The 27,571-nt window shown below is 38.1% G+C and overlaps 1 protein-coding gene across 2 annotated transcripts; it reads left to right on the top strand.

Annotated features, from left to right (window-relative positions):
* On the top strand, positions 1 to 27,135 carry LOC124255298 (lysosome-associated membrane glycoprotein 5-like). 2 transcript variants are annotated; one of them, XM_046689180.1, is made up of 7 exons: positions 1 to 563; positions 16,070 to 16,126; positions 17,074 to 17,207; positions 17,970 to 18,104; positions 23,478 to 23,583; positions 24,231 to 24,410; positions 26,140 to 27,135. In XM_046689180.1, the coding sequence occupies exons 1-7, from the start codon at positions 518 to 520 to the stop codon at positions 26,313 to 26,315; spliced, it is 834 nt and encodes a 277-aa protein (XP_046545136.1). In that variant the 5' UTR covers positions 1 to 517; the 3' UTR covers positions 26,316 to 27,135. The 2 variants fall into 2 exon arrangements, with proteins under 2 accessions (XP_046545136.1, XP_046545134.1); XM_046689178.1 differs by having other exon boundaries at positions 6 to 563; positions 24,225 to 24,410.
* Positions 27,136 to 27,571: the final 436 nt, after the last annotated feature.

Raw genomic sequence — 27,571 nt, 5'->3', positions numbered from 1 at the left:
GAGATATGGACATGAAAACAATCGTCCCGCGGGCAAGGCCTAGACTTGTATCCAGCTGATTTCGTTAAGTATCAAGATCCTTAAATCTATTTTAAATATTGAATTATAGATTCCAATTAATAAGGTCTGACAAACTCAAGGCAGTGTCTCGCGCAATGACATAAAAAGCTTGGGTGATTAGCAATTGTGTGAATAGTGAAACTTCTACAAGAACTGCCAAGACGTAACCGTTCGATAAATTGCCATGATCAGATATAATCTACCTTTTCAACAGGAAATTGCCGAGCCGTTATCTTTATCGGATAGTTTGCACTGATCACGGCGTTGGGTTTACTCTTCTGAAATAGCCTATAGACCGAATTCGCTCGCTCGGATCACAACTCGATAATTTCACACTGCAGATCTTCGATTTCACGAGCACGGGAGACACTGGTGAATTTGGAAATTTCGATAAGGAGTTGTTTAGGACTGGAGGGGTACTGGAAAGTTTGGCGTCAGTTGCAGAAGGCGAGAGAGGATGGTTTTGCACCTGTTCCTAATTGGATTGTGTATCCTCGTGACAGGTAAGATCGCCAATATCCACACCTGTAATCTACTCGCAGGTAGGTCCTTTCATCGTGTGGGATCATATTATATACATGTATTGTATACACAATTTCCATGCAGCAGGTTAAGCAGGTAAAGTTTCATGTCATCAATACCGTGTCCTTCATACGACAGCATGTACTTATTCCTGCATGTATATGACATTATATACAGTTTATTTCTTTGAGGTTAAATGTTCAGGTGTGTGTTTCTAAAGACACGCGCAAAACTGATTCCTGATTATAGACTGTTTTTTATAATATCTGATAATCCTACGGTATAGAATCAACCGCGGTTAAGAACTACCGAACAGACAGTTTATACATTGTAAAAGGCACGATCGGAAACGGAAGACCCATGACGAAAGAAGACTTAAACTTCAACAAAACTTCAGCTGTGTGAGGGACTGTCCTGTTGCTAGACGCAAAACAAATCTTTTAACTTCAAGGAATATTTTGGTTGTCTAATATCTTCAACGTATGTAACCCTATTTGGCTCTCATATGACAAGACGCGCCACAATAAGCCCGTGCTCATATTCCTTTGTTCGAGATCATTGGAATTTGCCTGTTAACGTACTGGTTGGTTTTCAGAATGATTCCTTTAAAGACACATTCATAGTGAAACACGTATTACTTCATAATTTTACCGCCGTTGCTAAAAATATTTTCTTTTCACCTGCTTCGCGTCCCGGCTTGAATATGTAGTCAGGTTCCATCCTTACCCAGTTGTCCCTTAACGTTGATGTCTTGCAGCGTTGTGAACTGCCACTGCTTGCACATGTAATTATTTTTCTTTTGGGAAAAGGTTTTCTTGTTTCCTTGCAATGCAAATCAACCCAAATGATGGTTATCCATTAGTTGTATTTTCTACACAAGTTGAAGCAACAGTTTGGTGGAATTCATCATGATATCAAGCTCTGTAAAAATCCTGAAAACATTTGTGTAATCCCTGTAGTTTTCTGTGAGTTTAAGTTGGTAATCTCAGATTGGGTCAGATTATTATTCATGTACAGAAGAAGAAGTCAAAGTCAACATTTCAGCCCACAGTAAGTCTGTAAGTCTGTACACAACGTGTACTCTTCCCGTGTGTAACTATCGGGTGTCAGCTGTCTGGGCCAGAATGAATCCTTGGCTGTTATCAGAGCTTTGCATCGCCAATGGATATGTTTAAATGGAAGACTGGAGAACTTACTCAAACTGGGGTATCTGATGACGCTGATGGATTGCGGGGAGGGTGCGAAGGTGGGGTTTGGGGAGGGTGGGAAGGTGGATGGGGAGGATGCGAAGGTGGGGCTGGGGGTCTTTTTTCAAAACTGAGAAGTCTTATAACTGGCACTTACGAGGTCGGTACTACTTTCTATGTCTTTCTGTCCCCTGAACCTGTTTGTGTATATTGAATTTTGACCGATATTTCACAATTTGAATTACAAACATGTATGATACATATTTATAATGATTCATCCAGGTTTTTTATAGTCTAGTAACGTCTTTTAGTAATGGAAATGTATTATTGTTAGTACATGTATTTTAAGATTCGACTGATTACAGTAGTCTATCATTTTATATTGAAAATATATTTTACTTCCATTATGTTTAACACCTATCTATATATTTTCCTGTTTTCAATAATAGAAATATAATATTTTTTACAAATTATGATAAATACAGGGCATTAATACAGAAATGTGTAATATTCATTTTTGAGTGTGGATGACACAGCTGTCTAAGCTATTTTTGTCATTAAACCGCAGTAGTGGCTCGTGTACATTGCGACCAATGGCAGGGACAGTGATATTATTGATTTTTTCAGAAATGTTTCTTCATATTTAATGTTCAAGCTGTGAGGATTTATATCCCTACTAATGACTAGTTCCACTGACAACATCACGTTGTGGAACGTGGGACAACCACAGATCAGGCGATCATGTTATATCACCTTTCTGTTTTAGTGAAACGTTTGAGATAGCATTAGTGTGTAAATTTGTTCTTGCACATTTCGAGGCAGTTGGAATTTGAACTTACTTGACAGCCATTAGACCCGAGAATGTATTTTCTTTGATAAAGTGTCATGATCCCTTTTAAAATAGACCAAGTCCCGTCACAGCAGTGATGAAAAAAGTGGGTACGTACGTTGTTTATGGGAGTGCATGGTGAATGGTGGCCATTAATACCTCCACGTTTCCAAAGGAGTTTTTAAAGTTCCATAATCTGTAATCTGAATTGTTGAGATTATATGAGTCTAGTCTGTGGTGCGAAAACGCGAGTAGTCATTATGATAGAAATAAACTCCTTTTGTGTCAATTTTATACCTATAAGTGCTTTGGTATTTACCACGTATTGCGTCTGCCTGGTAAATGAGACAGACTACCGTGGTGGCTTTTGTCTCCCAAATGTGCCCAACTTTGTTTTTTGATGTAGCAACATGGGCGAATTCATAGAGCACTGGGGCTTAAGTAGGGAATCATATCTCTCTCTCTCTCTCTCTCTCTCTCTCTCTCTCTCTCTCTCTCTCTCTCTCTCTCTCTCTCTCTCTCTCTCTCTCTATATATATATATATATATATATATATATATATACCACACACACACACACCTGTCTTGCAGGAGGGCATAAGCTGGACAAGAAGGTCAATATGCACAAACATCATAAAGCTGTATTGTATTGTTAAATCTTTACAGCTCTAAGTCTAAGAACCTATTCGTGTATATTGTGTTCCAAGAATGGTTTAAAGCCTTTGCAGAGATGGAAGGGTATAAGGGGATTTACCCTTGCTCAAAGGCTCATATGTATTTAAAGAATATATTTGGCAAAAACTCCCCTTCTGATCGTCGTCAGCGTCGTCGTCGTCATCATCATCATCATCATCATCATCATTCTGAATACTCAAGTAAAAATCAGTGTTAGCAGAGAATCCGTGATTACAAATCCCGCAACAGATTGTTTCTATCATTTGACAAATACATATTTGACGGTCAAGAAAAATAATAAGTAAAATCGGAAAATTATATCATCGCATGTTCATAAATAATAGTTGAATGTTTTTTGGCTTAACATACATTGATATGGCGTTATAAAAAGTTTATAAACTGCTATCGACGTATTATTTTGGATCATGTCAAAGTTTACGAAAACTTAATGATGTATTTTCACTTTAGATTTCCTTTGAGGTGGACTCCGTATAGACTTAGAAACGACTGCGAACCTTTGAACTTTTGACCTCATTATAGCCAAATGTAGTGTCTCGTTTGTTACGCGTGGTCTCACCACGATTTGATAGTCATTCCTAAACACTAGCTGATAATATAATCGGAATTGGACAATGTACTCTGCTTTGAGTAAAAATGAATATGGAAATAGTGTTGATGGCCCTATGGCCCTTGTAAACTGAACAACTGTGTAATGCACCGAAAAGAACTCATTCAGATTAACAGACTGGAGTGACAATAACCATATTTAAACCACATCTGTTGGTATTTGAAACAGTTCCAGCTCCATCACCCAATGACGTAAAACACTTTATTGGTGACCACAGAAAAGATTCGTGTTGACCCCTTGACCCTTTGAAATCAAATACTGTAACACAAATGAAACATTGTAGTTTCACTTTCTGGAACACATTTCACAGTGAATCATATCATTATGGAAATGACTTTGTCGCTTTACGCGTGCATAGCATGCATGAACTAGGGAAATTGATAGAATACTTGACAAAGCAATGATCAGAAACTGGATTTAAATACTCAACTAAAAAGAAAACAACGAAATACTGAAATAAAGGTTTTTCAACTGCTCTTGTGGACAAAAGGTACATTGAAGTATAAATCAAGTCAGAAGTCACTTCAAGTTTTTTTCATGAAAAAATGTCAGTCGGTTATCTATATATTACTTAAAAGAAAGAACATATGAAATGAACAGAGTACTTACAATAATATGAAATAATCGGGGTTTTCGCCTTGTCTGAAAAAATCAATTTCCGTTCATGTGTCAGTGGAATTGCATACAAAGCTGTGAGAAATACAATTACATATATATACATGTACTCTTTATACACACTGTTATAAATCGAAAACTGTCTGTCATTTCCACGACGTAAAACACGTGTTCTACACGACCGAGGTAGTTTCTGTATTGACAAAACTCACATGTTTCCTGAGAAACAGCAACATATTTTCTCAACACATATTTTAAGTATCTAAATACTGCATATCTGCATCTCAACTATAGTGTCACTATGATGTAAATGTTCACCTCTGGGATATGTCAGAAATGTATGCCGTATGTTGACACAGTTTGAACGTCCATGTTCCGTAAGTCATTCGCCGTAGTTATGGAAGTCAGTTTTGATACGTGACGTTTCGTCTGATGTTGTATTGCACAGTGTCGTGAACTATGCATATATTCTACGGGGAAAAACTCTATGATGGAATCTATCTAACTCGAACGAATTATATTTCCTTTCAAGAACGTTCTATGTCTGAAGTAAGACTGTTTATTAACATTTTGACAAGGGTACAGGAAGATCTACACAGATGACAGAAAGCTGTCAGAAGTAAGATTCCTACGTAGAAGTGGTCTGGAGACGATAAAAAGCTTTTATTAACTTCAGAGTAAAAGAAAACATGAACCATGTATATCGGAAAGATATCTCTTCAGAAATTTGCTTAATGTTCTAGGTGTGAAGACAAATATTCTAGGTATGAGAGAGAATGTTGTAGATTCCACACAAGAGAGACGATACGTCAAAGAAGGAAAGTCATTAATGTTCTAGGGGTGAGAGAGAATGTTCTAAGTTCCACACAAGAGAGAAGATACGTCAAAGAAGGAAAGTCATTAATATTCTAGGTGTGAGAGAGAATGTTCTAAGATCCACACAAGAGAGAAGATACGTCAAAGAAAGAAAGTCATTAATATTCTAGGTGTGAGAGAGAATGTTGTAGATTCCACACAAGAGAGAAGATACGTCAAAGAAAGAAAGTCATTAATATTCTAGGTGTGAGAGAGAATGTTCTAAGATCCACACAAGAGAGAAGATACGTCAAAGAAAGAAAGTCATTAATATTCTAGGTGTGAGAGAGAATGTTGTAGATTCCACACAAGAGAGAAGATACGTCAAAGAAAGAAAGTCATTAATATTCTAGGTATGAGAGAGAATGTTGTAGATTCCACACAAGAGAGAAGATACGTCAAAGAAAGAAAGTCATTAATATTCTAGGTGTGAGAGAGATGTTCTAAGATCCACACAAGAGAGAAGATACGTCAAAGAAAAAGAAAGTCATTAATATTCTAGGTGTGAGAGAGAATGTTGTAAGATTCCACACAAGAGAGAAGATACGTCAAAGAAAGAAAGTCATTAATATTCTAGGTGTGAGAGAGAATGTTGTAGATTCCACACAAGAGAGAAGATACGTCAAAGAAAGAAAGTCATTAATATTCTAGGTGTGAGAGAGAATGTTCTAAGTTCCACACAAGAGAGAAGATACGTCAAAGAAAGAAAGTCATTAATATTCTAGGTGTGAGAGAGAATGTTGTAGATTCCACACAAGAGAGAAGATACGTCAAAGAAAGAAAGTCATTAATATTCTAGGTGTGAGAGAGAATGTTCTAAGTTCCACATAAGAGAGAAGAAATCTCAATGTAGGAGATTCATTAGTGTGCTAGGTATGGAAAAAAATCTAGAAGAATGGGAGCGAATGTTCCACACAAGAGAGAAGAAGGAGATTTATTAATGTTCTAAGTATGAGAACTTCTTTGCTAGGTATTAATGAGAATGTTCGAGGTGCCACACACAAAACACACCTCAAAGTAGCTGATCCATTAATTTTCTTGGTATGAGAGAGAATTATGAACTTATGCTGGATTTAAAACTTTAAGCAGCTTCAGATAGGTTGAACGTTAGACTGTCAGAACCGAGTTCTGGAAGACACTACAAAGTACAACAACCACATGGACCTTTCCAGCACAGTCTGACCCAGAATATTCTGGAAAGTTTCAGATCAGTTACACTGCATATAAGGGTATCTCACATTTCATCTCATATTAAACGAAAACCAGTAGTTGTGTGAAGATCACTTGTCACCCTAGATACTCGGCCCATGCTTCTTTTTGAAGATTTAAGCTGTTGCAGCGAGGTGAACGTTATCACCATTGTAATTCAAATGAAATTCCTTTGTAGTGATTTGTAAGCTTAGTTAATTTTAGAATACAGTTGTAAATTAAATCACATTCCTTTGCTGTTTTTTGGTTTCACATTGAGGTTTTTCCTTAATGATAACAAGTGAACTGACAGTTTCAACTTGGGAATCAACACATAATAACTAGCATCATAAACCCGGACATGTTAGTCGCTACTGAAGTGCATTAACTTTGAACGCGACATTAAAGCCCAGTTTACCTCAACTCACTGTGACCTGTGTGTTGTACAAATGTCACATCTCGTCACTGTATTATCACTGTTGCAGCAAGCTTTTGTGTAGAGCATTGCCATCTGTCTATCTGTACCAGATATTTGCGCAATGTTCCCTTCTCTCAAATGTAATTAAATGTATATAATAATCGTTGTAGCTCACTGTTTTATCATGTTGATTCAAGCATGAGAGATTGTAATATGTTCCGGCAGTTGCGACATTATTATCGTTTCAGTGTGTGACATATTTCAATCTATGCTTCATAAACCTTTTCAACAGAATGATAATTTCAAAGAGACGCCATTATGGCAAACATGTCAACATGGCCCAATCAACCTGAATTTGAAATATTTACAATGTATGGCATTGAACAGTGTTGTATTAACGTATCGATCAAGACTTACTTCTGTGACTCTCAAGGACGTTTTCATTTTTTCTGAACACATTCGAACGTTTAAGTACTCAGTGATTAGTTTCAGGATTATTATTTAAGTCTATTTAAAAATACCGTTAATGACACAAGATAACTGTCAAGTTTGTGTAAATAACCAACGGTTAACTACGCGTGTCAACAATATGCTGAGAAAGCAAATATTTAACATGTCAAAAAAGTCCACTGCATCGATAATTTCGACTGTAGTTACAGATGTTTAGACGAACCAGTCACGTGACGCATTAGAGAGGATTAACGAATCTGCAAACGTTCGCCTTTACTTCTTTCGCGTTTCTCAGTAACCAATCGAATTCACCCACTCAACGCAACCAATACTTTGACCGCTTCAAACTTTTAAGTAGCTTGCTAACTTGTGAGCACAGGCTATGCCAGAAGTTCATAATACAAATTTCTGCCCCAGCCAATCAATAAAGCTTGGCTTAATGAAGCCTGTCACCTGCTGTAGCATTGCCCCGATGTATTTTCCAACGGTGCGCTGCTTTAGCAAGTAGCTCATTTGATTTCCCTTGTTATACAGCACGCTGTGGAGTTTTACCTACCTGTCACTTTTTATAAATGACGTAAAAAGGTCTTTGTTTATTTTTTAGTAATTGATAAAATTCCACCTTTAGGTATATGTTGTTCCAGATATAAAGTCACTTCTGGATACGGCGAAGTCAAATGGGCTTTACATGCACATCGTTCTATCCGTAGTTTCTGTAGGGATTCATATAACGAACAAAGTTTGTGAAATAGTTCAGTATGTCTTCTTTACATTAGTACCATGATCATTTTAATTTTAAAAATATGAAAATGTCAAACTAAAGTTTGATTTAAGATGCTTGTCCCTTTCATTACTGATTCAAATGATTTGATCCGTCTACTTTTTAAACGCTTTCAAAATTTAAACCTTCACACATACTGACTCTAAAAGCTTCGACCACTGAACCATGTAAATCCAACTTGCTCAGATCAGAGACCATATAACAGATCTATTATATGGTCTCTGCTCAGATACACCAAAAGGTGAAACTGGGTGTGAAAAATAAAAGCTATATGTATTTTTGTTCAATGCAACAAAAAGAAGTTTGCAATATAATGAAATTGTCGATGACTGCGCAAACATATCAAAACTATTCTTTAACTTTTTGCTTTGAATATACTTCACAGAGTGGACATATGCATGAATCTAGCCATCCATACACAGAGACAGATTATATAAGAGGCTCATTATTAAGCGTATGAAAAAGATATTCCCTTCTAAACCATTAAACTGTTTTCATTTTATTTAATGCAAAACCAAAGATAATAATGGTATTCATTGGTATTCATATATCTGAGTTGACAGTTTCTCTGTCAATAACCTATAATAATATGTCATCTAAAAATTGCTAGTTTTAGATATGAAGCTTTTTCAGACCATATGTGTCACAAAACGTAATAAATCATACGTTGTTATCACACCGGTAAATCTACCGTCGGCGCGGGCAGATAAAAGTCCTTAAACACGTTTTCCCCACATTGTAATGTAATTATCACTAAAGAGCAAACTTCAAAAGGAATCATAAGTTTATGATTGATCATAATGAAAGATAGCCCTCCACGAGCACCTTCCGACTCCATCTGAATAGCATTCACTGAGAAATTCAATTATGGCATTTCTATAAACGGCCGAGTTGAAGAATGTCAGTTGTATGTTCGGCATGAAGTCCTTCTAGGAAGGCATTAAGGACAAAGATTAACCCGGCTCTTGATGAGGAGACTGCTCAACTGCTTACCAGAAGCTCAGGATATTTGAAACACTTTTTCCTCACTCAGGATCAGCGACGTGTATTTACATTGCTAATGCTCATTTTATTATCCTTCATCGACCAGATTCTGAACTTCGATAGCCAAGAAAAAGTGAAGGGGAAATTTGGTGAAAAAACTCTTGTTAATGGAAGTTTAATCGAACGAGGGAGATTATATAGAATCGGGACGAAGCTGGACGACTCTTGATCTTGATTGACGAGTGCAAATTGAGCGCGTGGGGTCGATACCCCTGCTAGACTTGTCGCCCAAGAAAACCACAGCTGCTCCGGAGAAAAATTGCTAAAATCTGGCGAAATCGGGAGCTAATTGTATGAAAAAGCCGGGATCACCTTCCAAGCGCTTTATAACGCCGAAAAGACCGAGCCCATCCGTCAGGAATATTTGGAATGTGTCGACTACAACGACCCCTCCGCTAGATTGATATCCAACAACGCCATAATGACATTCAACAATTGACCAAACATCGTCAGGCCAACTCGGTTATTGGGGAAAATTTGCAAGTATTTTACTCTCCAGTTCTCGGTGTCCCACAAACCACCCCCACTGCCAAATACCACCGTTATACTAGAAATTGATCGCCAAAGTGTTTTCGGAACTTTGAAACTGCGGCAACTTCTGCAGTTGTAAACATTCTTTCGCAGCCTAACGACGTAATCCGACTACTTAAGCGTTTAAGTCTTCTTTGATTTGTGTTTTTCTTCTTTTATAAATCAACGTGAATTATTTTTAATGATTGGTGTACAGTGTATTCAATCATAGTATAGGGGTGAGAATGTTCCCTTCGCTTTTCATTGTGGACTTTTTAAGGCATGAGGAGAAATGTTTGCACTTGTTGTTTACTCCAAATGCAACAACAATCTTCTTTTTGGTTTAAAAGTCATTGATCATTAAGGAATTCATTTGTAAATTTGCTGTTTTCATTGTATAGTGCTCAAGTGGGAGGGTATTTTTAAGAAATGTTATGTGTTCAAAACAAATTCAGGGTAAGGCTAATAATACGACGAATAACATTTTGATGTCTGCTCGAATTTCATTCTTAGCTTCATGGGAGGCATATAATACAATCAAAGCTGCCTTATACGGAGCTAGAAGTTTAATAGTCACATCGCCATCTCATTCTACCGGGTACCCATTTAGTGCCAGGTGTAAGAGGCATATTGTTGCCTGAGGAGACACGACTAGCACAAACAATTGTCAAATGGACAACTCGTCCATTGGTTTGATTTCCTTTCCATAACCTACACTAGACTTCAGATGTGGCACAAATCCTCCAACTATGGAAGCACAGTGTCAAATGAAAAGTGAGAACGTTTGGACGAATTACACGTTTCGAGTTGTACATAATCAGATGCGATGATGTGTGAGAATATCAGATTCGAACTCACCAACGCCTAGGGGACTCAACTGAGCTGCTTAGACGACTGAGCCACTGCAGTCCACAACTTCCCCGGGCGACGATGTGCCTCTATTGTGGACCACGGCACCATACAGAGACCAAGTATAAATGCTTTGTGCCAGTGACCGTAATTTTAAATAGATGGAATGTTAATTTTATTATGAAACGTATTTTGAATGAATGATTTTGATTCTATAATACGGCAATTTTGCAAATGTTGACTCTGTCGTCTAATCAATATTATGAAATACGCTGTTTCGAATTTGTTGACAGTTGAGTCATTTTGAACCAACTGCAAACCTTATGCAGATGAATTGCACGAGGATCATGCATCAATGCATGTGCAGATATTGTGCATGTGAACTGTTGCCTTTTGGTGTAAAGGTTTGTTAAGAATTCGACGATTTTCACCGAGTTTCATCATTTATTGAACCCATGACACTAACCTTTTCAACGTTACGAATTTGTTTTACAATACATCAGTTCATGTGTAAACTGTACCTTTAAACAGTATTGAATATTTTGCAAAATCTTGTACAGAACAGTTGACTGAAGTAAGTGGTTACATTAATTTTCCACTAGTGAGTCTAAACTATTGATGTGTAGTACATGTATATATAATTTAATATGCCGCTAATGTTCCGTTTTCAACACTCTGGTATGTTCTCGCGTTACAACGTAATACTGAAAAAGCAAACCTAGTGTCATTCTGAGTTTTATGACATCATTGAAACTCCGCTAGCATGGGTACGGTACTGCCAGTCTGGGGTTTGGACCCACGATCATAGGTTTCCTGCACATCTAAAGGATACAACTCCCCCAACTAAACCCAAGCAGAAAACGACGCCTTGACAAGTATGCTCCACCGTAAAACGGAGAACGGTTACCGTTGCCATGACAGCAGGGTCATTGTTCACGCTTTCTCATTTGAAGTCATTTCCCAAATGAATGTATAGTTTATATCAAATAAAAACAAGTCGAAGTAGTTTCAGTCTCTTTTAATGACTGACAAGAGACTTGAAACCCAGATCAAGTATACAGTTAAAACAGTTACATTAACTCAATGAAGCTGCAAGTCTGCACCAAAACATCCTGAATTTTGCGCTGCGCATTTATCAACGGAAGTCAATTACTGAACTATCGATAGTCACACATACTATCGATGCATCGATAGGTTTTCGTTTCTACCATCTATTAATTGCTATTGGAGACTGAACTATTTCTGACTACGGTATGAAACAACAACCACTCGCTCATCCTAAGATATATGTATGTACATGAAGACAGGAATATGTTTTCAATAACAATATCCCGTGTTTCTGTGTCTCCACTCTGTGGCTCGTCCATGGACCTCTGATGTTCAAGATGATGTAATCTGATACATTATAGATAATCCTGCTTGATGCTTTAGTCGTCCCAATTCGCCCACACTGAGCTCCTGCTCAGGGATCCTATTCTGCCTTGATATATTCGATACAAGGATTACAATGACATTAAGGTATGGATCTCCAACGTGATGAGTATTCGTGGCCGTGGTATTTGGAGATATTAGGTTAGGCAGTTTAACCCGGTGAGCTGGCACCAATGCATCACCTAATGTATCGGAATTTCATAATAGCGACATTATGGTTGTATAATACAGCCTAACACGATTAGAACGTCTAGTGGCTGCTAAGAAGCTATATCAAGTGTGTGTTTGGCTATTTCTATGGGGTTATTGGGTCAATGGTAATGACAACCAATCACATACTTATGATAAAGTAACACATGCCTGTTTTAAAGTCGGAATCATAATCCGACTTTTCTTTTAGTGGCAACTGTCCAAGACGTGCCTTCCTGAGTTTTTTCCTGTCCACCTTCACAGAGATGAAATAGCTTAAATGCTGTTCAAATTCCTTTTAGAGTTCTGGAAAAAGATCGACAAAACCCTTTTCCAGAATCATAAAAAATCTTTTCTTAAAGACACGGTTTAATATGTATTATATTGCAATGTTAATAACATTACACACCAAGTATGCTGTTATATTAATACTTGCACACTACGCATAGCTACCATATCTGTCTCTTTTCCGGTCCATATATTACAAATATAGTAAGTTCTAATGTTGAGACCTGAGATGTTACATATATTTGATAGTTTGAGTAAAGTATATATTTTAGAGCATATTTGGTGAGAAATGTTACTTACATTACAATATATGCGTTGAAGCCCGAATTGCAACAATACTAGAAAAGAGACGGTTTGTATTGAACCGAGGCTGATCCTTCTTAGGTGTCCTTAACGCCGCTGTGCCTACAGAAAGGGCATCAACTTCACCGTATGATAGTTTCAATTGCATCTTGTGAAGGACATCAATAAAGGTTGAAGCAAATAATGGCTTCCTTCTTGACATTGCTACCGAGGTCAGAGATCTGGCGATGGTGAAGCTTCGATGATTCCCCAGAACTAATTAATTTGTTGCTGCCTAATATTTATCTGTCTAAAAGCAAGAACTACTGGAATGACCTCATCGAACGTTTGGAGTGGAGCCAATGCATGGATTCATACATTCTTGATGAACATTTTGATGAGTTTTCTCCCCTTTGCGTTCTATCATTCCTTGCTGTACATAACGCAGAGCCGGAGTTTGTGTTTATGTCAACCCCACTGTAGTAAGTCTTCTCAGTGACCCCCAACATACTCTTCACATTCCCTGTCCAAAATATAAGTTGAACAGTTTAAATTTGGCGTTACAAAATATACGTAAAGATTCCTGCGTTGACTTTAGGCGAAGAAGAACTTAGAAATAGCGAATTATTTTGTTGAGGGCATTAAACAATGGCATAGAGCTATATCCACAGAGGCTTGAGCTAGTTAATGTCCTATTTCCAATGTCAGAATCAGAATTTCTTATATTTCTTCATATGGTAATGAGTGGTCGGCAAAAGACTGCTATTTCAGTTTGCATTCAACAGGAGAAAGACCATTTTGTTATTTTAGAAATGTTAGCAATGGGGAAAGTATAAGCTTCGTGGGTTCAGAGCTTCTGACATCTAACAAAACACCAGGCACAACATATTAAGTGGATGATCTAGCTCTGTTTGAAGCTGATCCAGAAAGGTTCTTGCCAGGATGTGTGAACAGTCAATAAAATGGACATTACGACCATCTAATATGGCAACGACTGTCCTATAAGCATGAAAGGTGTCTGTATTCATGGATGTCGTGGTTGTAGTCATGGTGGACCATATCATATGTAGAGGCTGCATGGCGTCTTGTAGTACTTCGGCGGCAATTACGAGATGAAACTCAGATTGAGAGTAAACGTGTGCTCACCCATCGGGACAATACACCAGTGAACGAAAAAGTCATTGCCATGGCTGCAACCCAGTGTTGCTTAGTACTTCTACCTCATTCAAACCTTTCCCCAGATCTAGACTTTAATCTATTATAAAACGTGTAGATCTCAAGCCGTGTTGACTCAAAAGATGAATGTTGCATCAGTGTGGGAAAGATGTATACTAGCATTTTTTATCATTCTAATGTCCTTAGCACAAGTCTTTCTGTGTTCAGAAAGTGTCAATCAACCCATTTCAGAAATATTGTGCTTTGCCATTTGACTATGTGAAACAGCTCTCAAATCATCATGGCCGGAGTTTCAGTGTCGAATGTCTTTGTAATCATATTTCCAGTTTACGGAACCTGAATAGGAACTTCTTTTATACCCAAAACGTGTGACCTCCCGAATTCCCACAACATGGAAGCTTTCTAATATTATGTTGTAGGACATTGGCCTTTGGTGCATGTTTCTTTGAAGCGAAGAGATCTGTTTCTGGAAATGTAATTGTCAGCGTGTCTGTTTTTGGGACCCGTTTGAGGACATATTGAAGCCCTGCATGAGTCCCAAATTAATGTCCTTGTTGATTGTGATCTTGAGGAGGAGGAGGAGGCCATACGTTCCTCAAAGTTTTCAGGTTAATTGTTCTCCTTTTCACCGGCACCTTTTGTTGATCACCCTTTTGATGGGGATTCATGGACTCTTGACCATGGGAGTAATATAGTAAATATTGAAAAGTAATATTGATAGAGTTGTGTTGTGTTTTGGGCAGGCATTTCTTGTGGATTTGGAGTTTTTTGTCGCTTTTGTTTAGAGCTCAAGGATATGTACATTGTATACCGTTTCGCAGTGTGTTAGAATATATTTTAAGAGTATAGTTATATGCAATCTTTTATGATGATAAAGTCAATAAATATGTAATCATTATCTTTTAGTAGCCTAGGGAAAATACGTTTCCGCGAATCAAAATATTCTGTTTCTTGTTCGCTCACGTCACATATGAGGCATGCACTTCGATCAAAATAATACAAAATGGATTTCGCTCATAAACGTATTCAAATTGCCAAAAACAGCATAACAAAACTTTAATGTCATTGTTTTCTCTAATTCACATATCATATTTGACCTTATCAGTTAACATCGCAATTAGCAGTGTGGGCAGAAAATAGAACATACAAGCTCATATTGGCCCATGTATCCGAACTGGTGGTATTTAAGAAGGTAATACACTCGTGGGATTCAAGTATATTCAGTCAGTAAGTGTTATAGATTTTTTCTTATCGAAATACGTTCTCATTTTGTATGCCTTTGGCTATAAAATATACTTGCTGCTATCCGTGGGTGTTGTACACGATGATCGTAGGTGTGAAATTTGATTGTTGCTTTGTCGGAACGGCTGGTAATCTGATCCTGCTCCAACGTCAGAGGTTTCAATATATCGTCAATTGAGAGGGATTCACCATTCGAGTCTACACATATTAATCGAATTTATGTTTTATTTCATAAACTTGCAACAACGTTCACATATTACTTAAGGATATCACGTGTACACAGTTTGTCCAGCATTGTGGTACCACCTTGTGTAAAGGGGGAAATAGCTGTGAAAATTATATGAATGCATCAATGGAAATCTGTGATGACACCAGGTGTTCACGAAGTTAATTGCTTGTTAGTTAATTGGGGTTTTTTCCAGTAAATTGTGAATCGAGGGCACATTTCGCTTTCTGGAGTTATCTCCCTTTAGAGCGCCAGGAACCTATGTTTGTGGGTTCGAATCCCCATTCGCCCTGAAGAGGATTCTAGGTTTGTCAGCACCAAACCCGTGCTGTTTGGTTTCACCACAGTGGTAAACACCCGCTGAAAGTTAATTCACTCACTGATTCACTCAATCACTCAATCAATCATTATTTCATAGTAATTCATAAAGACGTGCTAATTACACAGTCACAGTCGTAAATGAACTCTGCTTGGAGATATATGTCTAATGTTCATGTGACAGGTATTTGCTGCTGGTATTTGAGGAAGAAGCGAAGTTTCGGACACATCGACTCCTTTAATGTTTGACTGATGTTCGTAATAACCGATGATATTTGTTATCACGAATGTATTTCTCTGTTGCAGGTTTACCACGCGGTGTAGCAGAGTCAGATACAACCAATTCAGAACTCACAACAGATGGTAAAGCCTTACAGTACTATGACCTTCAGCTGTTTTAGTTATGTCCAGTTCATTCACCCTATCTGCACATTTTGCTGTAAAATGCGACTACATCCAGTGTGTCGTTGTTTGTATCGCATCGTGCTGTCTTACGTAGCCTGTGCCCCTGTCTCTCTGTTGCCTCCCTGACCCAGTGGATAGAGCAGAGTGGAACGTCGGTGGTTCGATTCCCGGCACCGTCGTGCTGAAAGACGTTAAACAATGATACTTCTTGTTACCTTGCCTAACGATCGTCCTTAAAACAATAAAATGTATAATGTGGCATTTCACTTGAGTGTCAGTATAAAGGCGAAATCATGCAGGACTAGTCCTAACACATACGCTATATTAGGGCAACTTCTGAATCCGATGTTAAACCCCAATTTACCTCAAATCTCACCATCTCACCTCACCATCTCACCTTACCAATTCACCTCACCATCTCATCTCACCATCTCACCTCACCATCTCACCTTACCATCTCACTTCACCATCTCACCTTACCATCTCACCTCACCATCTCACCTGACCATCTCACCTCACCATCTCACCTTACCATCTCACCTCACCATCTCACTTTACCATCTCACCATACCTTTCTGTGTTTCTGTGTGTATGGCTCATTTATTCTTTCTATATACTCTCTGCCTCTCTGTGACTTCTTTCATGGCTGCCCAATCAACAATTCGCTTTGCGTAGTAGCGCCCTTTACTCGCATGTGTTGACAGAATCGTCATGATTGTTTCCTGTTTCTATGCACAATGACCCTGGGTTTGGGTTTCATCTAAAACTTGAAAGTCCTACCCTCCTACATTTCTTCCCCGTGACGACCGGGAGTTACCACAGAATCATTTGCCTTTGGTGACTGACATGTATGTTGTTGTATACCACGCTAAGACCTTATTCGGCATTCTTTGTTATATTTACAGAGCCAGAAGACCCGGATGGACCAAGACCTGCGCCAGATTATATCATATATTTAGATGATCTCCCCTGTCTCCTAGCAACTATAAATGTAACACTACGAATAAATTATAAAGCACAGTCGGGAATTTTCAATGAGGTAACTAATCCAGAGTGAGTGAGTGAGAGAGAGTATTCTTTTGCACTGACGTTTTGTATTTTGTGCAGTACAGTGAATCAATATTTTAATGAAGGGTAAAATATAAAAATATCTGCTAAAACAGTCCTTGTACAATGCCGGCTAGTCTTTTATCATAAACATGCACTGCTAATGATGCTAATAGCATTAAAATGAGCTCGTATTCTGCACCATTGGTGACACATGGCATAAATACAAGCAAAGGCAGGTCAAATATCCACCGAACAATCCTGGGAACAGTCAGTACAAAAATAAGTCCAAATATGAAAATACGTAGGATTATCAGTTTTGGTCACTGCGTCCACACACTCCATATACCACATGGGTACAATGTGTGAAGCCCATTGCGGGTGTCCCCCGCCGTGATATTGCTGGAATATTGCTAAAAGCTGCGCAAAACGTGACTGACACACTCACACACCATATATATATAGTTTTATGAAAGCTTTGCTGAGGTCTTGGATGTTGTAATACTGCTCAAATAACTCTTCAGCCAGAGTTGTATGATGCTCTTTGCAATGTCTGTATGAAGGGCAGGCAGGATTGAACCTCACACGTTGTGAACATTTAAAAGCTGTTGGAATATTGCTCGACATTGTTGACATGTTGTCTGTTATCCTTCTTGACATACATTCTTACTGATTGTTTATTCGTTAATAACAGATATTTCTGAGGTACATTCCACCTCAACATTTTGTTAGCATTCTCCGATTGTGTTCGCAGGTTTACAATAAAGAAGTGCTTTTGTCAATGGACGAGGACGCCGTCGTGAACGGCAGTTGCGAAGGCAACGTCAGTTTCCTGTCGATGATGTGGTGGGACGGGCTGCTGGGGCTCAACTTCACCTTTGTAAAAGAGGTCAGACACTTTTCAAATCGGTTTTGTCCCTGCGCCATGTCTTTTTGTGAAGATAGGCACCGTCGGTAGAGTGGTAACATGTTTACATCCAGGCTGCTCGAAAACTAATAAATTAGCAGCAGCATGGATTCATTTGAGTAACTTTGGTATTCTAGTTTGCATTATCGTTATTAGTAAGATGACAACACAGTGTATATGTAGACAAAATATGATTCAGAACACAACATCTCTAGATAACGTATAAAACAGATCAAAATGAACATGACTTAGCATAGCTATTGACTCAGGAAAATGTAGATAACATATGAATAAAAAACCAAGGAATATGCAGATGATGTGTGATTTAAAACAACCCAATGTATATACAGATGTGTAATTCAGGAAACAATGTATATACACATCATGTGTGTTTCAGATAACAATGTATATTCAAATGGTGTGTGTGTTTCAGGTGAGGTGAGGTGAAATTGGGTTTTACGTCGTGCTTGAGAATATTTCGCTCATATGACGACACGCATGCGTGTGTATGTGTATGTGCGGCTGCTTGTACTAGCCCAGACTTAAACTGGTTTTATAGTGCTAGCCCACTGAGATACCATGCATGAATATACAGATGGTGTGTGATTCAGAAAACATTGTATATTCAAATGGTGTGAGCTGCAGACAACAATGTATATTGAGATGGTGTCTGATTCAGAAAACAATGTATATACAGATGATGTATGATTCAGAAAACATTGTATATTGAGATGGTGTGTGATTCAGACAACATTGTATATTCAGATGGTGTGTGATTCACACAACAATGTATATTAAAATGGTGTTAGATTCAAACAACATTGTATATACAGATGGTGTTGATTCAGACAGCATTGTATATACAGATGGTGTGTCATTAAGACAACAATGTATATAGAGATGATGTGTGATTCAGTGTATTTGAGATTCAGACAATGTATATTCATATGGTGGTGTGTGATTCAGACAACAATGTATATTGAGATGGTGTGTGATTCAGACAACAATGTATATTGAGATGGTGTGTGATTCAGACAACAATGTATATTCAGATGGTGTGTGATTCAGACAACATTGTATATTCAGATGGTGTGTGATTCAGACAACAATGTATATTCAGATGGTGTGTGATTCAGACAACAATGTATATTGAGATGGTGTGTGATTCAGACAACAATGTATATTGAGATGGTGTGTGATTCAGACAACAATTGTATATTCAGATGGTGTGTGATTCAGACAACATTGTATATTCAGATGGTGTGTGATTCAGACAACAATGTATATTGAGATGGTGTGTGATTCAGACATCATTGTATATTGAGATGGTGTGTGATTCAGACAACAATGTATATTGAGATAGTGTGCGATTCAGACAACAATGTAAATACAGATGGTGTGTGATTCAGACAACATTGTATATTGAGATGGTGTGTGATTCAGACAACATTGTATATTCAGATGGTGTGTGATTCAGACAACATTGTATATACAGATGGTGTGTGATTCAGACAACAATGTATATTGAGATGGTGTGTGATTCAGACAACAATGTATATTGAGATGGTGTGTGATTCAGACAACAATGTATATTCAGATGGTGTGTGATTCAGACAACAATGTACATTGAGAGGGTGTGTGATTCAGAAAACAATGTATATACAGATGATGTATGATTCAGACAACATTGTATATTGAGATGGTGTGTGATTCAAACAACATTGTACATTCAGATGATGTATGATTCAGACAACATTATATATTTAGATGATGTATGATTCAGACAACATTATATATTTAGATGACGTGTGATTCAGACAATAATGTATATTGAGATAGTGTGTGATTCAGAAAACAATGTATATACAGATGATGTATGATTCAGAAAACATTGTATATTGAGATGGTGTGTGATTCAGACAACATTGTATATTCAGATGGTGTGTGATTCACACAACAATGTATATTAAAATGGTGTTAGATTCAAACAACATTGTATATACAGATGGTGTTGATTCAGACAGCATTGTATATACAGATGGTGTGTCATTAAGACAACAATGTATATAGAGATGATGTGTGATTCAGACAACAATGTACATTGAGATGATGTGTGATTCAGACAGCAATGTATATTCATATGGTGTGTGATTCAGACAACATTGAATAAACAGATGGTGTGTGATTCAGACAACAATGTATATTGAGATGGTGTGTGATTCAAACAACAATGTATATTGAGATGGTGTGTGATTCAGACAACAATGTATATTGAGATGGTGTGTGATTCAGACAACATTGTATATTGAGATGGTGTGTGATTCAGACAATAATGTATATTGAGATGGGATGTGATTGAGACAACATTATATATTGAGATGGTGTGTGATTCAGACAACATTGTATATTCAGATGGTGTGTGATTCAGACAACATTGTATATTGAGATGGTATGTGATTCAGACAAAATTGTATATTGAGATTGTGTGTGATTCAGACAACAATATATATACAGATGGTGTGTGATTCAGACAACATTGTATATACACATGATGTGTGATTCAGACAGCATTGTATATTGAGATGGTGTGTGATTCAGACAACATTGTATATTCAGATGGTGTGTGATTCAGACAACAATGTATATTGAGATGGTGTGTGATTCAGACAACATTGTATATTCAGATTGTGTGTGATTCAGACAACATTGTATATTCAGATGGTGTGTGATTCAGACAACATTGTATATTCAGATCGTTTGTGTTTAGGAAGAGAATTTATACTCGTTCCAATAATGGTTGTCACCCCCTTCAATTTGTTTAAATGGAGAGGGTGTGTGGGGTGGGTGTGTGAGGTGTGTGGGGGTTGGGGTGGGGAGGGGGGTTACAACCATTATTGGCATGAGTATATATTCAGATGGTGTGTGATTGATGGTGAGTGTTTAGGAAAACAATGTACATACAGGCGGTGTGTGATTCAGAAAACAAGGATATGCAGATGGTGTGTGATGATTCAGTATTCAATTGGCATTAGTCAGCACAAACGATATGATCATACCAAACTCGGGGATTATATTACATAATCGTTAATTGTTTGTTAAATATAGCAGTTACGATTTCTTTACATTTATAATCACACTGACGCATCTTCCAGAGAATGCCATATGGCCATTCCACGTTACAACAATAAAACCGTACCTACATGAATCCAGTTTAAACACGATATACAGTGTTTGATAATTGATATTACATTCAATTAAAACACAATTGCAAAACGAACAGATTGTGGGAATCATATTTCGATATGAATATACATAATGAACAGAAATAATTACAGTAATCACACTGGGAATTAGTTACGCCATGAACAATTCATACATATGTTTGTATGAATTCATGCGTGATGGTATATATAATTTGATAAATGGGTTATTTAGAGTTCTTCTTTGTTATACTACTACATCTGTCACAGAACCAGCAACTCCATCTTCAGCGAGTGGAGTCACCACCATGGGTATAAAGGTATTTGGTTCAAATATCCTGTCGTTCGATCTTACATCAAATGTTACCTTGTGGTAACGAGACGGCCTGGTCGTGGGTATGATCAGTACCATCGATCTCTCTGTATTCATGCCAGTTAATTTTAGACCATAAATGCTCGTTATTTTCCTATTGTTATTCAACCATAATTCTTTATTTGGGGACGCACATTATGCAAATTTAATGACACTTGTCGCCTGTGCCAAAATTGATCCGACACATTTATGAGAGACTAACGAATTACAAAGAACAAAAATATGAAAGCTGTAACGCAATAACAGTCATAAATGACACGATGATGTGCAAAACTCGGGGGTGAAGTCTGTCGCGCTTAATCACGTCCCGATAAAACTAATTATCCCATGTTTCATTTGTTCTTGGGGAAAATTACGGGTAACAGAAAGATAATGAATTATTACTAATAAAGATAAATACAATGTTTGTGATGGTGAAAGTGTGTAATACGGGACTCTATGATAACGTTCTGAATAATGTCTGTAGCGTAACACGTAGCTAAATATACACTGCATGTTAACATTTGGCTATCTGATTGGAAATCAACAATGAAGAGTAACACTGACACGCGTTGGATCTGTATTAGCTGTTATTGGGGTACAGACAGCGCCAGAGCGTGTTGTCAGAGTTATTCCCCTTAGTCGTTGGTCATGGGTTCGATTCCAAGAATCGTTACGTTTATGACTCTTGGTTGGTTAGGTTTACACCTGAACATGTTGGCGTTAGTTAAGTGTGTAAACGGATGTGCAATCCACAGTTGTATTCCACACACATAATTTCTGTGTGTACGTCACGTCGTCATATGAGCGAAATATTCTAAAGCACGACGTTAAACCCAATTTCACCTCACCTCACCTGTGTGTACGTAATATAATATTGCTTAGAAAAACCAAAGGGTTGATGAGCCATGCAGGTACAATGACATACAGTCAATCGAGACACCTGGCACAATTATGTGGTCTCAGGTCACAGCGTGATAGTGGCCTATTGTCAGTGTGGTGTTGCCAAGCCAATGATCAGTGTATGTTTTATTTATTTGTTGTTTAACGCCACACGCAGCAATTTTCCAGCTATATGACGGCGGCCCAATTGATTCTGGGCCAGACAATCCAGTGATCAACAGCACGAGCATCGATCTACGCAATTGAGATACGATGACATGTGTCAACCAAGTCAGCGAGCCTGACCACTCGATCCCGTTAGTCGCCCTTTAGGACAAGTATGGTTTAGTAAATAACCCGGATCTTCACGGGTGTAGTGATCGGGGACACATGTGTAAATTGTATAATAGTCTCTCACCTTCACTGTAAAGTCTCCAAATGCAACCGCTAAAAACCGAGAATACATTGGGCGATGTAGAGTAGCTACGCTCACAGTAAACGAAAGTCGGACTCAAATAGTTACAACTGATCTCTGTGTCTAAAATCTTTGTTTCTCTGACACCTGGTGTCAGTGATCCATCCATATGATTTTCACTAATATTACTCCACTTACACCAAACGGAATTGTTTTCTAAGAATAGCCAAGACCGGGTATTTTTTTGTATTGACGTTCTCTCTATATATTTCAAACTTTCACCGTCTAAGCCTAAACTCAGAATGAAACCACCATATTGCTTGGAGTACATCGGACTGCAGGATGCTTCACTTGAAGCTGTTACTCCACCCAACATCATCAACTGCCGTCACTGACAATGTGTTATTTCACTCCTGGTTCCTAGAAAGTAATGAGAATACTCACAAAATCACTTGTGTTGTGGTTGTTGTTATTCTTTGCCTGTGATTGTGTTTGTTCCCATTCAGGAGACGCCGGTATCAAAGAACATAGTAGAAGGCCAATGGTGGGCTAGAGAAATCCACCTCTCCTACGATACTTCCAACAGCTCCATATTCCCAGAGGCTATACAAGGTAGGCTTACAACACACAGCCCAACACCTATAACTCACTGCCCATGTCTCTACTACAATCTAACCTCTACAGGTTTTCACTGCTGTTGGTTATATTTATCGTCTATACATTTGTTCTATCTAGAGCCTAAGAACATCTTGCCGGGAAGGTCCTTTTAATCACATTACTAGTGAAAGGGCTATGTGCTCTCACTAAGCTAGTCTAGATCTATGAATGACATTGATGGTATATGCAAGTTACCACTTTCCCAAGGAAAGATTAGTAAGTGGAGGCGCCAGTAAATGTGCCACTTCCGTTTGTGTTGATTGCTATTTTTCTTTCATGTGACGAAGAAGCGATCCTTAATAAACCTAATTCGGTTTTCTGTGTCCAAGGCCTAAAAGAAAAATATGTGCAGTGTTTGTGGGCGTAAAACAAACGTTAATATTTCTTACGGAACATACGCAACTGTTACATATCGTTCAACGATCATTCAAAACCTTGCTAAACAAGGCCAGTCTCAAAGTCACCAAGAGTTCCTATTCATACTTCTACATCTGATGATGTGTGTATAAAACGCATTCTGCCGCTCGATGACATCTTTTAAAGTCGGGCTATCGTTATCCAGACAGTAGGAGAATAACAAATAATGAACCTGTCAGTTTCAGGGGGCATTGAAGACCTGGCAAAAGATGACCTTGAACTTTTCAAGTCGCCGTTAGGGATGTCGTTCTTCTGCGATTCACAGGAACGGATAACTATAGGGAGCCGGGAAAATGCCGCCATTGTAGCTTTCCGCCATGTTCATATACAGCCCTTTCTTGTCAAATCAGAAATGTTTTCTCCAGGTTTGTAATACAGGCCATGCTTACATAAGTTTTAAGGGAAGTGGGGTAGCCTAGTGGTTAAAGCGTTCACTGATCAAACCGAAGACCCGGGTTCGATTCACCACATGGGTACAATGTCTGAACCGCTTTATGTATAAAGTTACCGCTTTATGTATAAAGTTACCGCTTTATGTATAAAGCTACCGCTTTATGTATAAAGTTATTCGTTCATTAGTAATCATTGTATGCTCCAAGGTGCTTGAATTATGACTATATTTCGACCAGAACCACTGAAGAAATATTCTGTCATCACATTCTATGTGTGATCACATTCTGTTTGGTTTGGGGCGGTGGGGTAGTCCAGTGGTTAAAGCGTTCGCTCGTCACGCTGAAGACCCGGGTTTGATCCCCCACATGGGTACAATGTGTGAAGCCCCTTTCTGGTGTCCTCCTCCGTTATATTGCTGGAATGTTGCCAAAAGCGACGTAAAAACAAACTCACTCACTCCCTATTTTGTTTGAACTCGTTTCCAGTTTCCAGTTGGATTAAATGACGCTTCGAGTAATATCCCGGCAGAGACGCCGCAATGTTTCCATGGCGGTAATCAACCGGGTAATTTCACATTCCTTGTGATCCAAACATAATGATGAAATAAATTTTAAAACTGCTTCTCATGGCTTGCTGTAACCAGAAATTAATACTGGGCGTCTTACTTCAATTCTTGTATTGGGGGAATCTTTGATCTGAGACCTTGAGCACAGACCATCGTGTCTTTGCGAGGATTAAAGTTTAAAAAAATTTTTGGGAGATAATCCCCAACTCGAAATGCTTCACAATACAATGCATCATGATTTATTCCACTGTGAAGCATTTCGGGGGGTCATCTCAAATTTTTAAAATATATTTTTTAAAATATTTAATCCCCGCAAAGACACGAGGGCCTGTGGCCTTGAGTTGAGCGTGTCGTTTAGAAATAAACACACCAAATTGCATATCTCATCTGTTTAGAGTACGCTTTCACAACCATGCTTCGTGTATTAATCAATCTTCAAGACAAAGGTATCTCAATCGTACAGGGTGAATATGGTAATTTCTTTTTCGCTCAAAACAATGTCACAATTATTCTTTTTAATGATACAATCCAACTGGGTATTGTCAGATATTCATTGTAAAGAATCAAACATATTTGGTAATGATTCAATCATTGAAATAAATCAATCAATCAGAGAAATGCATCAGTCATTCAGTGCAGTTATACAACTCTCCAAGACTCCATAACCCGTGAATGTCTAAAAGTAATGAACGTTCTTCAATAAGGAGCCAATCAGAGCAGGAGATTTTTGACGGTTGGAAATAACACGTTTAGAAATCCGTTCAGCGATACACCAGCAAAACTACTGGATATTTGCTGCAAAGTGTGTCTATCTGTCTGAATTATGGCTTTCCGAAGGTAAAATGATATTGGCACTACTGAACCTTCTGCATGCTTTGATTTGTTTGGTCGGAGGGGCGGTGGGGTAGCCTAGTGGTTATAGCGTTCGCTCATCTCGCCGAAGACCCGGGTTCGATTCCCCCATGGGTACAATTTGTGAAGCCCATTTCTGGTGTCCCCCGCCGTGATATTGCTGGCATATTGCTAAAAGTGGCGTTAAACTAAACTCACAAACATATTCACTTTATTGGTCGGAATGTTGAAAGTCTTTTTGTTGTTTCCTGTGATTGTTCAATTCATCTTTTTAATATTTCCAGCAAGAGTGTGTGACGAGGATGTGGAGATTGTGTTGGACAAGAAAGGAGCCTACCTTGTCCCAGTTATTGTTGCCTGTTGCCTAGGAGCCATCTGCATAATGGTTGTCATTGGATACGCCATTAGTCGCAAAGTGAACAGATACCATGACCAGTCTTCATACAAACCAATGGATTAATGCCACGTCACGTGTAAACCAAAGTTACAACCAAACCAAGACGTTCTGGATTACGAAACAACCACTATGACTATAGGAAAAGAAGCTTCGCATATACTCAGAGTATGTGATACAATTTGATAAGAATTCGCGGGTGAAATGTTAGCTATGATTATTCATTGAGACAATGTGATGCTTCTTATCATAATATCATGGCATCATGTTCTTCAAAATGACACGTTTCATTATAATCCTGTTATTATAATTATGTAAACTAAAGATAAAAAAGAATACAAACACTATTTTAAAAACGGTGAACTTAACATAAAGAAAGAGTTGTATTTCGAAAGTATACTTCAAAAATAAGAATCATGATAACCATAGACTGATATACACAATATTTACCATCAAATGTTAACATCACGGTTCACTAAGATCCATGGGTGAAAATAAATTCGCAAAACAACGCTCATAAAGAAGATTGATTAAGTGTCATCTGAACTGGCATGTCCAACGCCGGAGAGAGATCGGTAGGGGTCTAATGACGTCACCAGAAGTGCTTAAATAAGCAGTAAGAGGGGCCCTGGTGATACTTGAACCAAAAACTTATGTTTCCGTGAAAGAGTGTTCGACTCCCATTCCATATGTGGATGTCTATGGTTGTGATTAGTGTATGCTGTGTAATTATTAACGTAGTACATTACATGACTGTAGAGTTGTAGTGTTAAGTAGAGTGAAACGGTTAGGTAGGTGTATAGTCACGCTAGAACTTGGCTATTGTGTCTCATTCAAACTGGGACAAAGCGGTTGCAATGGTCAAGTTATTGTTATACAGCGTTTCAGATCAAGAGCGAACGTAGTTCAGATCAGTATGATCCTGTAACCACGTAAGATGATGATGATGATGATGATGACGATTTTTCCTTGCAGCTTAAGGCAGCTTATTGTATGTATTTTGCTGAGAAAGTGTCCGTTTAAACTGCTAGAAGGACAGTGTTTAAAGGCGTTTTATGAGTATATTCCCCTTTCTGAAAGTCAGTAACCAGATTCTCTTCTGAATGCAACATATTTCAGCCTTTTGTCTCCTCATCATCTCCATATGAATGAATGTACAATGGTGATTAACTTTAACACCACCAGGAACGGGCAATCTGCATGGTCATTTGTTCAGGAAAGTGACAGTTACAGATCTCAACAATGCTTATAGTACTTTGTTAAAACAACAGCTCAACTGTATGTCCAGGAACATATTTTTTTCTGTGAGACGGATGTGAAGA

This window comes from Haliotis rubra, unplaced genomic scaffold (genome assembly GCF_003918875.1).
Source record: "Haliotis rubra isolate DU_JTF1 unplaced genomic scaffold, ASM391887v1 Scf6, whole genome shotgun sequence".
In the NCBI taxonomy this organism is placed as follows: domain Eukaryota; kingdom Metazoa; phylum Mollusca; class Gastropoda; order Lepetellida; family Haliotidae; genus Haliotis; species Haliotis rubra.
This window is presented reverse-complemented; position numbering and strand designations above follow the sequence as displayed.

Bases quoted from the DNA above. Each gene is read 5' to 3' on its own strand.
- LOC124255298 (XM_046689178.1), top strand. From the start codon at position 518: ATGGTTTTGCACCTGTTCCTAATTGGATTGTGTATCCTCGTGACAG. The intron at 17,208-17,969 runs GTAACTAATCCA...TTGTGTTCGCAG, and splicing joins AGTCGGGAATTTTCAATGAG to GTTTACAATAAAGAAGTGCT. The intron at 18,105-23,477 runs GTCAGACACTTT...GTTCCCATTCAG, and splicing joins ACTTCACCTTTGTAAAAGAG to GAGACGCCGGTATCAAAGAA.